Raw genomic sequence first — 17,321 nt, 5'->3', positions numbered from 1 at the left:
TGATAAATAATGGATTGTGTATTATTCTAATGACCCTTTTTTTGAAGTTGAATTATTGTTTGTTTTGTAAACATTCCCCCAAACGTCAACACAATATGTTAAATATGGAAAAATAAAAGAATAATATAACATATGCAGACATTTCTTATTCAGCGTTACTTTATAAAGAATAGCCGGTGAAAATGAGGTGAAATGCTGTAAAAAAATGAGTGCTACTTTAGTTAGCAAATATTTTATTATAATTTTGAAATTGTTTTTAATTTGTTTATTTATTTATCCTGTCCAGCTCCAATTTCCTCGCGTGTTTCCAATACTAGCATTATTTAAAAATAGATGAGTATTTCTGGTATCTGGTTGTCTGGCAGCGTGCAGTACTACATGTGTCCGCTAGATGGCAGCATTTCACCCTCCTCCTTCCCATTGTGACTCCGTCGTGGAAGCAAAAGCAGGACCGAACGTTAGCAAGGTAGCTCCTACTTTTTTTTTTTTTGCTGCTGCTTCGTGCGGCTTTTGTCCGCCTTCTGTATTTCGCGTGACTTTTAAACAAACATTTTCCCCTCGTTTCAGATCAACTCGCCTGCGTGCACGTCGAAGCTTAGCTTAGCTTAGCTCGCTGCTAACAAAGAGACCAAAGCGGAAGTGATCGACGCGTCGCCGAGCTGAGATAAAAGTGTGAAAGTGTCGTGATTGCGTGAAAATGTGCAAAGTGCAAATGCTGAGAGCGCTGATGAACCAGCGACTAAGTGACGCCGTGGAGGAGATATTTGGACTGTTCGAAGTGATGATAGCAGAGTACGAGGAGGAACTTTCCCGAACAAAAGAGGAGAACGAGCGACAACGTCAAATGCTGGACGCTATTTTCAAACCAGAAGATGAATTACAACGAGCAGGTTTGTCGCTTTTTGTTTTATTTTTGATGTTTTTTGTTTTTGTGAAGGGTTTTCCTGCCTGAAGGCCCCAAACCTTGCATACAAATGAAGCGATGCTGCACTGCGCATGCGTACTGTGTTCGCCATTTTGGAAACTCTACGGCAAGTCCACTTGGACAAACTTCACGCGCATCGCAAAAACTTGTTATAACTCAAGCACCAATTAAAGACTCGTGTTTTTAACGTTATTGTTATTATAAGAGCGTGAAAATATTGAACTCCAGGCCATTTTTTAAATGTATGATTTATTAACTGGGGTTTTCCACTAGAGCAGGGGTCAGCAACCTTTTTGAAAGCAAGAGCTACTTCTTGGGTAGTGATTAATGCGAAGGGCTACCAGTTTGATACACACTTCAATAAATTGCCAGAAATAGCCAATTTGCTCAATTGACCTTTAACTCTATGTTATTATTAATAATTAATGATATTTACACTTAATTGAACGGTTTAAAAGAGGAGAAAACACAAAAAAAATGACAATTAAATTTTGAAACATAGTTTATCTTCAATTTCGACTCTTTAAAATTCAAAATTCAACCGAAAAAGAGAATAGAAAAACTAGCTAATTCGAATCTTTTTGAAAAATTTTTAAAAAGAATTTATGGAACATCATTAGTAATTTTTCCTGATTAAGATTAATTTTAGAATTTTGATGACATGTTTTAAATAGGTTAAAATCCAATCTACACTTTGTTAGAATATATAACAAATTGGACCAAGCTATATTTCTAACAAAGACAAATCATTATTTCTTCTAGATTTTCCAGAACAAACATTTTAAAATAAATTCAAAAGATTTTGAAATAAGATTTAAATTTGATTCTACAGATTTTCTAGATTTGCCAGAATATTTTTTTTTAATTTTAATCATAATAAGTTTGAAGAAATAATTCACAAATATTATTCGTCGAAAAAACAGAAGCTAAAATGAAGAATTAAATTAAAATGTATTTATTATTCTTTACAATAAAAAAAAATTAATTTACTTGAACATTGATTTAAATTGTCCGGAAAGAAGAGGAAGGAATTTAAAAGGTATAAAGGCATATGTGTTTAAAAATCCTAAAATCAATTTTAAGGTTGTATTTTTTCTCTAAAATTGTCTTTCTGAAAGTTATAAGAAGCAAAGTCAAAAAATTAATGAATTTAAACAAGTGAAGACCAAGTCTTTAAAATATTTTCTTGGATTTTCAAATTCTATTTGAGTTTTGTCTCTCTTAGAATTAAAAATGTCGGGCAAAGCGAGACCAGCTTGCTAGTAAATAAATACAATTTAAAAAAAATAGAGGCAGCTCACTGGTAAGTGCTGCTATTTGAGCTACTTTTAGAACAGGCCAGCGGGCTACTCATCTGGTCCTTACGGGCTACCTGGTGCCCGCGGGCACCACGTTGGTGACCCCTGGACTAGACTATGAAACAATCACAAGTTAAAGTAGCAATGATTGTCACACACACACACTAGGTGTGGTGAAATTATTCTCTGCATTTGACCCATCACCCTTGATCATCCCCTGGGAGATGAGGGGAGCAGTGAGCAGCAGCGGTGGCTGCGCCCGGTAATCATTTTTGGTGATTTAACCCCCAATTCCAAGCCTTGATGCTGAATGCCAAGCAGGGAGGTAATGGCTCCCATTTTTATAGTCTTTGGTATGACTCGGCCGGGGTTTGAACTCACGACCTACCCATCTCAGGGCGGACAATAGGGGTGTGGCTAAAAATCGATTCGAATTCGAATCGCGATTCTCACGTTGTGCGATTCAGAATCGGTTCTCATTTTTAAAAAATCAATTATTTTTTTTATTTTTATTTTTTTTCATTTATTTAGTTATTTTTTTTAAATTTTTTAAATTAATCAATCCAACAAAACAATACCATAACAATGCAATCCAACTCCAAAAGCAACACTCAGAAGTGCAATAAACAGAGCAATTGAGAGGAGACACAAACACCACACACAACAATTGAGAGGAGACACAAACACCACACACAACAATTGAGAGGAGACACAAACACCACACACAACAATTGAGAGGAGACACAAACACCACACACAACAATTGAGAGGAGACACAAACACCACACACAACAATTGAGAGGAGACACAAACACCACACACAACAAACAAAAATGAATATTATCAACAACAGTATCAATATTAGTTACAATTTCAACATAGCAGTGATTAAAAATCCCTCATTGACATTATCATTAGACATTTATAAAAAAGAACAATAGTGTGACAGTGGCTTACACTTGCATCACATCTCATAAGCTTGACAACACACTGTGTCCAATATTTTCACCAAGATAAAATAAGTCATATTTTTGCTTCATTAAATAGTTGAAACAAATGTACATTATTGCAATCAGTTGATAAAACATTGTCCTTTACAATTATAAAAGCTTTACTACTCTGCTTGCATGTCATCAGACTGGGGTAGATCCTGATCAAATCTATGTATTCCATCAATAGAGTAGATCCTGCTCAAATCTATGTATTCCATCAATAGAGTAGATCCTGATCAAATCTATGTATTCCATCAATAGAGTAGATCCTGCTCAAATCTATGTATTCCATCAATAGAGTAGATCCTGCTCAAATCTATGTATTCCATCAATAGAGTAGATCCTGATCAAATCTATGTATTCCATCAATAGAGTAGATCCTGCTCAAATCTATGTATTCCATCAATAGAGTAGATCCTGCTCAAATCTATGTATTCCATCAATAGAGTAGATCCTGCTGAAATCTATGTATTCCATCAATAGACAATCCTTTTGAATCGGGAAAATATCGTTTTTTAATCGAGAATCGCGTTGAATTGAAAAAAATCTACTTAGAATCTAATCGTGACCCCAAGAATTGATATTGAATGGAATCGTGGGACATCCAAAGATTGTCAGCCCTAGTGGACACTCTAACTGCTAGGCCACTGAGTAGGTTAAAACTCAAGCACCAATTAAAGACTCATGTTTTTAACGTCATTGTTAGCATAAGAGCGTGATAATATTAAACTTTCATACATTTTTTAAATGTTAACTATGGTTTTCCACTACACTATGAAACTATCAAAACCAGAATATATTGCATCAGGTCTACTCCTTTCAAACACAGTGTACGTCCATCCATCCATCTTCTTCCGCTTATCTGAGGTCGGGTCGCGGGGGCAGCAGCCTAAGCAGGGAAGCCCAGACTTCCCTCTCCCCAGCCACTTAGTCCAGCTCCTCCCTGGAGATCCCGAGGCGTTCCCAGGCCAGACATAGTCTTCCCAACGTGTCCTGGGTCTTCCCCGTGGCCTCCTACCGGTCGGACGTGCCCTAAACACCTCCCTAGGGAGGCGTTCGGGTGGCATCCTGACCAGATGCCCGAACCACCTCATCTGGCTCCTCTCCATGTGGAGGAGCAGCGGCTTTACTTTGAGCTCCTCCCGGATGACGGAGCTTCTCCCCCTATCTCTAAGGGAGAGACCCGCCACCCGGCGGAGGAAACTCATTTGGGCCGCTTGTACCCGTGATCTTGTCCTTTTGCTCATAACCCAAAGCTCATGACCATAGGTGAGGATGGGAACGTAGATCTAGCGGTAAATTGAGAGCTTTGCCTTCCGGCTCAGCTCCTTCTTCACCACAACGGATCGATACAGCGTCCGCATTACTGAAGACGCCGCACCGATCCGCCTGTCCATCTCACCATCCACTCTTCCCTCATTCGTGAGCAAGACTCCAAGGTACTTGATAATTAATTTAAGTTAATTTTATCTAAGTTATCACAAAAATGTTGTGTTTCAATGAGTTCCCAGCGAGAAGCAAAAACGTGTCTTTGAAACCTACCAAGAAGAAGGCTTGTTAAAACTCCACTGTGTCGGGGGGAGGCAACATGGAGGTGTTCTGTTTTCTTTCATGTATGGTAATCAACAGAAAGATATTGTTTTAACCCAATGACTACAAAGCGGAGAGAAGGCAGGATCTGCCCAAGTTGCAGACACCGCTTTTTTTAACTCTCATTTTTGAAGTCTTTTACGAACATTTCTTTGAACTGTTTTACGACCTTTTCTGTGAAGTGTTTACGACCTTTTCTTTTGAACTGTTCTGTAACCAAAGGCAACGCTGTTTACGACCCACGTCCCTTTGGAAGCAGCTGTTGCCATGTGGTCAGGGAAAGTCCAAATAAAGGAGGAGGCGTACAAACTTTCGCCAGAGCGTGCTGAGACATTGTACAAGGGTACAATGTCCAGCCGTCTCTCCTCAAATTGAGCCAAATTGAATTATGTCTCTGTTTAATTATTTGCTTCTTGTCTTGTTTAATAGATGTCATCAGTGTTTGAACCTGACAGAGAGCGCAAAGAGCTCCTGGCGTGATAAACAAAGGGCCGGCTGCTCAACTGATAAAAGCCAAACACGAAACGGCCCAAAAAGAAAAGTACCAAAAACACTAAATAGCGCCGAAGAACCACAATTAGTGGTTTATGGAAAAGATAAGTGATATAAAAAAAAGCAAGAAAAGTTGAGAATAATACCAAAAATGAAGGACGTCAAAGGAGCTACTGTGATGTGCTGCCACTCTTTCAGTCGCATCCAAGAAAAAAAAGAACAAATGATCATAGTGTTAGACAATTGATCACCATTTTGTCCAAACTGTGTTGAGAAACCACAAACGGTTTGAATATGCACAAACGGCGTATTATAAATATTTGCTCAACTTTGAGGTCGATGTGTGCGTCTGCCGTTTTGATCTGTAACTAGGGATGATGTTTGATAAGGAATTATCGAGTTCGAGCCTATTACGGAATCCTATTATCGAACCGATTCCTTATGGATTCTCTTATGGAGTCCAGATAGGTTGTTGTATATGGAGAAAAACACACAATATTTGGTTTAACAAAAGCTAACTTTTATTATATAATAAAAAAATTAAATCTAATAAATAAATAAATATTGACTGTTACCCACCTAAAAAAATAAAAAAAATAAATATTGACTGTTGTTACCCAAAGTATATTAAGTGGGATTTTTCATAAAAACAAATATATAAGGTAACACAAAAACAAGCTGTCTCTGTGATCACTATAGGTGTATAAATAATAATATAGTGTTAAATAAAATAAGTCCCTTGGGCACAAAACTGGAAATAATACAGCTCTCCAAAAAGTGCACTTCTGCTGCTATTGGAACATAACTGTTTGTTATGATGCTTTGACATTTTTGCACTTTATTTCTTTATTGAAAGAAAATTCTATGAAGAGAAAAGTTGTTTGCAAATGTGGTTACAATGCTAAAAAATGAAAAGTTAGAGCTAAAAAAAGAAATACACTTTATTGAGTTAACATTATTTCTTTTTAGGGGGAAAAATGTTATGAGCTAGAGAATATAACAACTACACTACCCAGCATGCAACGGGAGTGACGAGCATGCGCGGTAGCCCCGAAAAGTGTTGTTGCATGTCGTCACCCGTGAAAGTAAACGTCAAGAACTCAGCCAACACGCCTCGTCTGCATTATTTATAATTAGACAGACAACACATCTACAGTGTGATTTTGTTTTGTTTACAAGGAAAGAAAAACAAAAGTTAAAAAAGGGAGATGTGTTGTATATATATGTATGTGCTGCAGTGTTGTATATATATATGTATGTGCTGCAGTGTTGTATATATATATGTATGTGCTGCAGTGTTGTATATATATATGTATGTGCTGCAGTGTTGTATATATATATGTATGTGCTGCAGTGTTGTATATATATGTATGTGCTGCGGTTGTTTGAAGAAGGTTGCGACAGCTGCCGTAAAGGAGGTGCGTTGCTAGCCTGGTTGCTATGTTTCCGGTTGGTGGTAAAAGTGTTGGTCATGTGTTTGTACCCTGCTCAAATCTCTCAGTAAAGTTATTCGATGGATTATAGCTTTTGTTTTGAACTTTATTACACCTTGGAGCACTTTTTCCCGTCCATTGTTTTCCTGCTTTCGCTATCTGCGCCTAATGACTGAGCTACGTGACGTCATTTCTTGTGATGTCCCACGGAGCATTTCTGGTCGGGACGGGATTCGAATAAAGAATCAACTCTTTTCCTTTACTATAGTGGTCTCGATAACGGGTACCGGTTCTCAAAAAGGGATTCGAGTCCGAGGACTCGGTTCTTTTCTTATCAAACAACCGGGAAAACCGGTTTGGAGTATCATCCCTATCTGTAACCTCAGCTCTCATTGAAGCAGAAAAATCTGTGCAAAGTGTGTCGTATTTCCTTCATGTCAGCGCCAGGTGTGTCGTTGTAGAAAAAAATGATTGTGTGCTTCTGCAAGATATCATTCACATTTACAACCACGTGTTTGCCTTCTTGCGTCTTACAGATGTCCCTGATGAAGATCTTCCTCCTGAGCAGCAGGAGTGGAACTCCAGGGTGGAGCAGGAGGAGCCAGGCCCCCCCCTCATTAAAGAGGAAGAGGAAGAGGAGGACCTCGAGGCTCACCACGGTGAAGAGATGGAGGCGACGCCCGCTCACAGTGAGGTGTGGACTCTGGAGGAGGGAGACTTCACCAAGTTCCCGGTGGTCCGAGTCATTGTAAACAGCGAAGAGGTTGCGGTCCAAGGTGGAGGTGAGAAGGCGGGAGAGGCGGAGCCTCCGAGCAGCAGTAGCTCAACTCAACACATAAAAACAGAAGATGATAGAAAGCAGTCGCAGGCGGACGCGGCTCCACGCTCGGATAGCGAGGACTCGTCACGCTCCCCTGACTCTGAAGATGAAGACTCTAAAGCCGACAAGACACGTCCGGCTGACAACAAGAGCTTGAACTGTCCCGTGTGCGGCAAGATTTTCACCTACGGCAGTTACCTGACGAGACACATGAGGAAACACACGGGAGAGCAACCGTACAGCTGCTCGGTCTGCGGCAAAGGCTTCTCGGAGAAGGGCAACTTGATGAAGCACTCCAGAACGCACACCGGAGAGAAACCATTCTCCTGCACAATCTGCAACAAGAGCTTCCGCGAGCCGTCGACGCTGAACAAGCACAAAAGGACGCACACGGGGGAGAAACCCTTCAGCTGCTCGTTCTGCGGCAAAACCTTTTCGCAGAGCGAACACATGAAAATACACACAAGGAGGCACACCGGCGAGAAGCCGTACACGTGCACCGTCTGCAACAAAAGCTTCATCGATTGTTCCACCATGGTGCGACACATGAGGACGCACCCGGCGCAGTAGCAAGAAGACACCACCGCGCTGGTGATTACCACCGTCACAACCGCGCTGGTGAGAACCGCAGCAGCTAATAAGCAGCAGGACTGCCAATAATGTGTGTGGCACTTTGTCGAACAACTTTAGTTTGAGGACAACAGGGAGGACCTTGTCTTTATTGTAGACATATTATGTGAAACACTTAGCTGTGATTAAATGAGCACACTTGTTTTCTAGACTAGAATTAAGTGTGGAATATACACCAAAATAAATGTCCTCACACATGTGATCTGTGTATTGTCATGTTTCTTAGTGCAGCATTTTATTGAATCTGTCTGGGAGTGATGCCAACTTTCTGTGGTTTGAATGAAGAAGTACCCAAAAGGAGTCACGAGGTCTCAATGTAAACGCTTGCAGTCGCACCAGAAGTGATCCGTGGTCACGCTGTAATGGACATTTTCCAATCAAGTAGTCAAACAAAATGGTCTTTCGTGGATTTATTCGAGAAGCTCGAGCATCTCAGAAGGCAACGTTCACATGCACAGCAGGTGTGAAAAGGAAAAGCACGCAAAGTGAGAGATGTCGTTCTTTTCAATAGCTTAGCACAGAATGCAGTTTGTTTACAATTCCTTGTACATTCGTACGCAAAGTTCTGTCAAGGCTAAAGCATCATACAAAAGCAGTGAAGTTTTAACGTTGTGTAAATGGTAAATAAAAAGAGAATACAACAAATCCTTTTCAACTTATATTCAATTGAATAGACTGCAAAGATATTTAACGTTTGAACTGGGTAAACCTTGTTATTGTTACCTTGTTATTTGGAATTTGATGCCTAAGCTGGCACAAGTGGCAAAAAAGAGTGAGAAAGTTGAGGAATGCTCATCAAAGACTTATTTGGAACATCCCACAGGTGAACAGGCTAATTGGGAACAGGTGGGAGCCATGATTGGGAATTGTTGCGTCGACCAGCATTCCTCCAATGGGGAATTCAAATTGCTAGTCTCTCCCAGATTCTTTTTATGGCAATATGCTGATGTTTATATTCAATCTCCAGGCAATAGTTGGTATTTTGTAGTTTATTCTCAAAGCTTAGAGGACAAACCTGAGACCAATCCAGCACACCAGCGTTCCCCAGCCCGGTCCAGATCGGTCTAGCTCAAACCCCCGGAAGTCCCTCGATCTTCCGTCTGTCCCTCGCCCCCACTCTCTTTGTTTAGACTACTCCGAGTTATCTCGACTCTGACACATTCCAATCTAGAAGGCCGACACCTTACTATGAGACTCAAAAGAAGGAAGAATACTAGCTATTCTTTATATGACTATAGGAGTTTAGAAAGAAGTAACACTTAAATATGGATATGCTTCCAACAGTATAAAAGCAGCTTCCATGAAATGCTCACTCGTTCACAATCAAGGACGGGGCGAGGGTCACCACTTTGTCAACAAATGCCTGAACAAATTGTTTAAGAACAACATTTCTCAACCAAGCTATTGCAAGGAATTTAGGGATTTCACCATCTACGCTCCGTAATATCATCAAAAGGTTCAGAGAATGTGGAGAAATCACTGCAGATAAGCCATGATATTACGCACCTTGGATCCCTCAGGCGGTACTGCATGAAAAAGCCACATCAGTGTGTAAAGGATATCACCACATGGGCTCAGGAACACTTCAGAAACACACTGTCAGTAACTACAGTTGGTCGCTACATCTGTAAGTGCAAGTTAAAACTCTACTATGCGAAGCCATTTATCAACAACACCCAGAAATGCCGCCGGCTCATCTAAGATGGACTGATGAAAAGTGGAAAAGTGTTCTGTGGTCTGACTGGGTCTAACCCTAACCCTAACCAACCCTAACCATTTCAAATTGTTTTCGGAAACCAACGCAGAAAAGAAACAGCATGATCTAGTATTTATGTGGAACTTTAATGTCATTTAACCACATTAAAAACTTTTTTTTTTTTTTACCAAAATGGCCTGGCCACGTGGCAGTCATTTATTACAAATATATCACAGACCGGAAATGAATAACATGTCCACACAGTGTAACATATCTACATCCGCCATTTCCTCCAAATCTCATTAATAGAGAAAATCTTCCACACTGGCGGAACACTTCCGGTTCCCCTCCTCCACCTTTTTGCGACACTGAAACAAAATTTAAAAAAAACGCGACGTAAAAGTGACGGGTTGGTGTATCTTTTGGTCATGAACGGAAATTGAAACACTAAAAACGATCGGGTTAGTTGAATTTTATTTTGAAACGCACACAAACTTCCGTGTCAAAGAGCAATAACTAGATCTAAAAAAACAAAAAAAAAACGGTTTTATTTTAATTTTATATGACAAAAATGAAAAGTGTCAGTCAGCAGAAACGGAAAAACTGATCAAAAGCAGATTTGTTTTTTCATATTCTGACACCGGAACCGGAAGTTGCTATTTCAAGATAAGACCGGAGACTGACCCGGAAAGGGAAAACAGTTGTGTGTCGTATTTTGTGTTTTATTTGGAATAACGCATTGATCCATCCTCGCACGATTGTTTCATTGTACAACGTCGCCTCTTCCACGAACGTTGCCACGTACCCGGTGACGTTAAATGCGTCAAACGTCATCAGTCACGTGACAGCGGTGGTTTTTATTAATGACATCCACGACACGCCTGATAAATCCACTCGCAAGTTGCGGGTGGAATTCCGTCGTAGTTGTCAGTTAAACGTTTTTATTTTTGCAACGGCGGAGTGAACGGAATTATTTCCTCGTTTTGGTCAACTTTGAAGCTTCTCGGGCTAGCTTAGCATCGCTAGCTGCTAAGAAAGAGACAAAGCGGAAGTGATCGACACGTCGCTAAGTGTGCGTGTAAAGTGTGGAAAATGTGCAAAGTAGAAATGCTGAGAGTGTTGGTGAAGCAGCGACTAACTGCTGCTGTGGAAGAAATATTTGTAGTGTTAGAAAGAACGATAGCAGAATACGAGGAGGAACTTTCTAGAACAAAAGAGGAGAACGAGCGACAACGTCAACTACTGGACGCTCTTTTCAACAAACATCAAAAAACAGGTTTGTTTACTTCTTTTCAACAAACATCAACAAACGGGTTTGTTTACTTCTTTTCAACAAACATCAACAAACAGGTTTGTTTACTTCTTTTCAACAAACATCAACAAACGGGTTTGTTTACTTATTTTCAACAAACATCAACAAACAGGTTTGTTTACTTCTTTTCAACAAACATCAAGTTGTGTTTTCCGGTTGGTTTGATTCTTTCTCGTCCCTGTGAGCATGGTGAAGTTGTTTCAGATATATATACGTTGCATCAATACAACATTCCAGTAAGTTCTAACAAGCATAGACATGTTACAAGGGTACGCAGCATGGAGCGCTGCTGACGAGACGCGGGGCCGCCATCTTGGAGTGGTGATCCGCTCCACTCAGTGCAATTCATTTGGCAGGAGCAATGAACTGTCAGCGCATTTAATTCATCTTACCTCACTGAATACCACTGATTTTCACCCGCTTTTTTTGTCATACGTGTAGCTATGATAAAGGACACATGTTTTATTATTCATAGTTTGCTTAACAGTAATAGAATATTCTTATATGCTATAAGTGACCAGATCAAAACTGGGAATATAATCCCAGAGAAGGGTGAAAAAAGGGTCAGCTATTTTTAAGTAGAAGAAACAATATGATTAGGTTTAGGGATGTCTGATAATGGCTTTTTGCCGATATCCGATATGCCGATATTGTCCAACTCTTTAATTACCGATACCGATATCAACCGATACCGATATATACAGTCGTGGAAAAAACACATTATTTGGCCTAATTTGGACAACCAGGTATGGTGAAGATAAGGTACTTTATAAAAAAAATTATCAAATAAAATAAGATAAATAAAAACATTTTCTTGAATAAAAAAGAAAGTAAAACAATATAAAAACAGTTACATAGAAACTAGTAATTAATGACAATTTGTAAAATTAACTGTTAAAGGTTAGTACTATTAGTGGAGCAGCAGCACGCACAATCATGTGTGCTTACGGACTGTATCCCTTGCAGACTGTATTGATATATATTGATATATAATGTAGGAAGCAGAATATTAATAACAGAAAGAAACAACCCTTTTGTGTGAATGAGTGTAAATGGGGGAGGGAGGTTTTTTGGCTTGGTGCACTAATTGTAAGTGTATCTTGTGTTTTTTATGTGGATTTAATTTAAAAAAACAACAACAAAAAAACGATACTGATAATAAAAAAAAAAACGATACCGATAATTTCCGATATTACATTTTAACGCATTTATCGGCAGACCGATATTATCGGACATCTCTAATTAGGTTATATATACATGCTACATAAACAATGTATGAATACATTAGATATCTATATATCTTATAGACCCGACCCGCAAATGAAGGCCCGGGGGCCACATGCGCCCCCGTTGAGCTTTTCAATCTGGCCCGCCGGACATTCCCAATATAATAGTTCTAGATGTTTAAGATGTAAAGTGTAGCTGCCATTATGATGTGCACTCATGTTTTCTAACGACCATAACTCTTCAACTATACCAGGGTCGGCAACCTTTACCACTCAAAGAGCCATTTTGGCAAGTTTCACAAATTAAAGAAAATAATGGGAGCCACAAAAAAAAATTCAAAATTTTAAATGAAAAACACCGCATACAAAGCTTAAATTGCTTTGTGCTATGTTAACCAGGGGTCTCTGACACACGCACCGGCATGCACTTTAATATGTAAATTTGATAGTAGGGCTGCCCGCGAGTTTTGTATGAATGGCGCTTGATAGCGTCATGCTTGCCAATCCTTTCATTATTTCCGGGAGACTCCCGGATATCAGGACGTGCTGGCACTGTTTTTGACACCCTCTACAGCCTGCTCAAACAGTGTACCTGCTCGACCACATGTAGATTGCAGCTTCAGCTGGCGTACTAGGTCAGCAGCCACACAGCTTACACTGACGGTAGCCGTAAAAAAAAAAACTTTAACACTGTTACGTTACAAATATGCGCCACACTTTGAACCCACACCAAAAAAGAATGACAAACACATTTCTGGAGAACATCTGCACTGTAACACAACATAAACACAACACAACAAATACCCAGAATCCCATGCAGGGTTGCCGACCCCTGAACTATACTAAGTCTTTCAATGCTTGGAATCTGCATCATATACTAGTCACTATGCTCATCTAATTAGTTACTATGCTCATCTAATTAGTTACTATGGTCATCTAATTAGTTACTATAGTCGTCTAATTAGTTACTATGCTCATCTAATTAGTTACTATGCTCATCTAATTAGTTACTATAGTCATCTAATTAGTTACTTTGGTCACTATGAGATATCTCAGATTGTAGGTGGGGTTTTTTTTTTACCCTTCGCGTTCATATTTCACTATGTTTGTTGCATTTTGGTTGTGTTTGGGTTGATTGTGAAATATGTTGTCAATATTCAGTGTTTTACCCTTCATAGTTGATACTGTAAATCCCACATTCTTTATTTTCATATACATTCTGGGTGTTTCATTCAGTAAAAAAAAAGTCAAATTCCATTCCGTTTTTAAGGCGGTCTGTCGTATCGTTTTTAGCTTTCAATCATTCTTGTGAGGTTTTGTATTAGTGTTCCTAAAAATAGGTATACCGGCCCCCAGACACACTTTTTTTAATCTAAATCTGGCCCCCCGAGTCAAATATTGCCCGGGCCTGTTCTAGACTGTATCTCTGTTGCTGCAGCAGCAATAATAATATACTTTTTTTTTTTTAAAAGAAAAAAGATTTTGTGACATAGTAGTATCCTGTACTTGGTATCATTACAGTGGATGTCAGGTGTAGATCCACCCATGGCGTTTGTTTACATTGTGACGGCAGTGAGCTATTGTATCCTCCTACGGTGTGTAGTTAAGCATGTTTAGCTATTCCTCTGCCTCCGGTGATAATGTTACTTGTACGAAACATACTTTATTTTTCGCCATGGAGACGAGGGTTAGTGATTTAGAAGTAGCTAAAACACTGAGGATGGATGTTAGCCATGTCTTAAAGCAGCTCTTCCTGAGGGTGTTTCAGTGTTATAACTTCACCTTTATCTTGACTTTTTACACCAAAATGCGACCATTCTCCCTTTTCTGTCTACACACTGTGTCTGCTTGTAAGTACTCCGTGTGTGTGCGCTGCCAAACATGCTCCTCTGCTCGTAAAAGCCAGCAATGACACAATGTGACAATGACGGGGGGGGGGGGGGGGGGGCTTATAGTCCAGATAATACGGGACGATTCTGTTTTTCAAGGGACGGTTGGCAACTTTTCTTTATGAGCCATTTCGAAGCAAATGTCACATCTCTACTCCGCAAACACCCACTTAAAACACCCACTTAAAACAATCCACTTAAAACAATCCACTTGTTGAGAATCATGGTTTGAAAAATAATCATACCAAAGACTATAAAAATGGGAGCCATTACCTCCCTGCTTGGCACTCAGCATCAAGGGTTGGAATTGGGGGTTAAATCACCAAAAATGATTCCCGGGCGTGGCCACCGCTGCTGCCCACTGCTCCCCTCACCTCCCAGGGGGTGAACAATGCAACAATGGGTCAAATGCAGAGGACAAATTTCACCACACCTAGTGTGTGCGTGTGACAATCAGTGCTACTTTAACTTGAACTTAAGCAGAGAGGGGGCACACCTGACACCGCTCCAAGCACCTTTCTGTTGTTTCTGCGTTTCAAAGATGTCTGCAAGCGGGACATGAACGCCCTGGACATACACACTGAACAATGGGAAGATGCAGCGGCTGACCGCAGCAAATGGCGCAGTGTCCTTTTACAAACAGCTGAAGACCGGCGAGGAAGAGATCCATGCCACAGCCAATGAAAAAAGAACCAAGCGAAAGACACGCACTCCTGCAGTTGCGCCTTCCAGCTACATCTGCAGTAAATGCGGCCGTGTTTGCCTCTCCCACATCAGACTCTTCAGCCACAGCAGGCGTTGTCGCTGAGTTTAGACTTGACCTCTGGACTGGCGCAGTTTCCATAGTCATTACGACTGACGGAGGCCTGACGAAGCAGAGAGGGGGCAAACCTGACACCGCTCCAAGCACCTTTTTTGTTTGAACTGTTTATGACCCAGTGCAGCAGCTGTTTATGACCCCCCTCCCCTTAGAAGCAGCTGCAACTATGTAATCAGGAAATGCCCAAATAAATGAGGAGCCGCGTGGAGCTTGTGCCAAAGCGACGAGGTGACACTGTGCGAATACTAAATTGAATCCTGTGTTTGATTCCTTGCTTCTTGTCTTGTTTAATAGACGGTTCGGTGTTCAATGTTTGTCTTCTTGTGTCCCACAGACGTCACCGGAGAAAATTGTCCTCCTCAGCCGCAGGAGTGGAGCTCCAGGGTGGCGCAGAAGGAGCCGGAGCAGCCCCACTTTAAAGAGGAAGACGAGGAGCCAGAACTCATCTACATCAAAGAGGAAGAGGAGGAGACAGAGCCGCCCCACTTTGAGGACGACGAGGAGCCGGAACTTATCCACGTCAAAGAGGAGCCAGAGCCCCCCCACGTCAAGGAAGAGGAGGCAGGAAAGACGGAAGCTGATGGAGGATCAGAAGTAGACAAGCTCTTAGCTCCACTTTCAGGAAGTGAGGACATGACGTCGCACTCTTCTGACACCGAGGATGACGAAGACGAGGATAAAACCGGCCGGAAACGCTTCAAATGCTCTCATTGCGACAAAACCTTTGGCAAGAAGGGAACTCTGAAAACACACACCAGGTATCACACCGGGGAGAGACCCTTCGTGTGCTCAGTGTGCGGCAAAGCCTTCACCATCAAGGGACATTTGAACCGACACGCCAGAACGCACAGCGGAGAGAAACCGCACCCCTGCTCAATTTGCGGGACGAGCTTCGGCGTGAGGTCGGCGCTGGTCCAGCACATGCGAACGCACACCGGAGAGAAACCGCACGCCTGCTCCGTCTGCGGCGAAAAGTTCTCCCAGAAGGGGAACTTGAGCCGACACGCAAAGACGCACACCAGGACACAAAGTCAGGGTCCGGTCTTTGGCTGCGCCACCTGCGGGAAGACCTTCTCCCAGAAAGGATACTTGAAGATTCACAGGAGAACTCACACGGGAGAGAGACCGTATCGCTGCTCCTTCTGCGACGGCAGCTTTAGCGTCCGCTCCGTGTTGGCCAAGCACGTCAGCAGGAGACACGCCAGCAAGGACGCCAAATGACTCTTAGTTACTTCAAAGATTACTTTTTTTTTGTGGCGCTTGGTTTTAGTGACTCGGAGCGAGTTACGGTATTGAACACTCATTTGGTGGTAAGCTCCATTAGAAGCCTCTGCTGACTGGCGGAAACACGGCTGCCGAGGGCAGGAGGGTGAAGCGTCTTGCCCGAGGACACGTCGGCAGTGGCCAGGATAGCGGGAATTGGATTTGTACCACAAAAAAAAAAATCTCGTTTCCGAACGGCTGCTCTACCATTTGAGCCACACCGGAGTGCGCCCCCATTATTTAGGTTGAAAGTCTTTCAATCCAATCCACTTTATTTATATAGCACATTTAAACAACAGAATGTTCCCAAAGTGCTGCACAACAATATTAAAAACAATATTCAAATATTATCCTTAGCTCCACCAATGACTGAATAAAAACCAAAATAAATGGATATAAAAACAATATAAAATAAATATGATTAAAAACGATTTTAAAGGGTAATGGCATATATACATTTGTTAATTGTCACTCGGATATGTGTTGGAGCATTAACATTTTTTTATAACTTTATATTAGGGATGTCCGATAATGGCTTTTTGCCGATATCCGATGTGCCGATATTGTCCAACTCTTTAATTACCGATACCGATATCAACCGATACCGATATATACAGTCGTGGAATAAACACATTATTATGCCTAATTTGGACAACCAGGTATGGTGAAGATAAGGTACTTTTAAAAAAAATGAATCAAATAAAATAATATAAATAAATTAAAAACATTTTCTTGAATAAAAAAGAAAGTACAACAATATAAAAACAGTTACATAGAAACTAGTAATGAATGAAAATTAGTAAAATTAAGTGTTAAAGGTTAGTACTATTAGTGGAGCAGCAGCACGCACAATCATGTGTGCTTACGGACTGTATCCCTTGCAGACTGTATTGATATATATTGATATATAATGTAGGAAGCAGAATATTAATAAC

The 17,321-nt window shown here is 40.9% G+C and overlaps 2 protein-coding genes across 2 annotated transcripts; both read left to right on the top strand.

Moving 5' to 3' along the window:
* Positions 1-358: 358 nt before the first annotated feature.
* Positions 359-8,368, top strand: LOC133662355 (zinc finger protein 79-like). The gene is made up of 3 exons (XM_062066284.1): positions 359-466; positions 568-890; positions 7,267-8,368. The coding sequence occupies exons 2-3, from the start codon at positions 698-700 to the stop codon at positions 8,118-8,120; spliced, it is 1,047 nt and encodes a 348-aa protein (XP_061922268.1). The 5' UTR covers positions 359-466; positions 568-697; the 3' UTR covers positions 8,121-8,368.
* Positions 8,369-10,561: 2,193 nt separating this feature from the next.
* On the top strand, positions 10,562-17,016 carry LOC133630113 (zinc finger protein 32-like). Its single transcript, XM_062021434.1, has 2 exons — positions 10,562-11,152; positions 15,458-17,016. Exons 1-2 carry the CDS (start codon positions 10,969-10,971, stop codon positions 16,342-16,344), a joined length of 1,071 nt encoding a protein of 356 aa, XP_061877418.1. The 5' UTR covers positions 10,562-10,968; the 3' UTR covers positions 16,345-17,016.
* Positions 17,017-17,321: the final 305 nt, after the last annotated feature.

The sequence above is a fragment of the Entelurus aequoreus genome, linkage group LG02, assembly GCF_033978785.1.
Source record: "Entelurus aequoreus isolate RoL-2023_Sb linkage group LG02, RoL_Eaeq_v1.1, whole genome shotgun sequence".
Lineage (NCBI taxonomy): Eukaryota > Metazoa > Chordata > Actinopteri > Syngnathiformes > Syngnathidae > Entelurus > Entelurus aequoreus.
The sequence above is the reverse complement of the archived record's forward strand: the minus strand, read 5'-3'. Positions and strand labels throughout refer to the sequence as shown.

Excerpts from the sequence above, each read along its gene's own strand:
- LOC133662355 (XM_062066284.1), top strand. The coding sequence starts at position 698 with ATGTGCAAAGTGCAAATGCTGAGAGCGCTGATGAACCAGCGACTAAGT. Across the intron at positions 891-7,266 it reads AGATGAATTACAACGAGCAG|ATGTCCCTGATGAAGATCTT; the intron begins GTTTGTCGCTTT and ends TGCGTCTTACAG.
- LOC133630113 (XM_062021434.1), top strand. The coding sequence starts at position 10,969 with ATGTGCAAAGTAGAAATGCTGAGAGTGTTGGTGAAGCAGCGACTAACT. Across the intron at positions 11,153-15,457 it reads CAACAAACATCAAAAAACAG|ACGTCACCGGAGAAAATTGT; the intron begins GTTTGTTTACTT and ends TGTGTCCCACAG.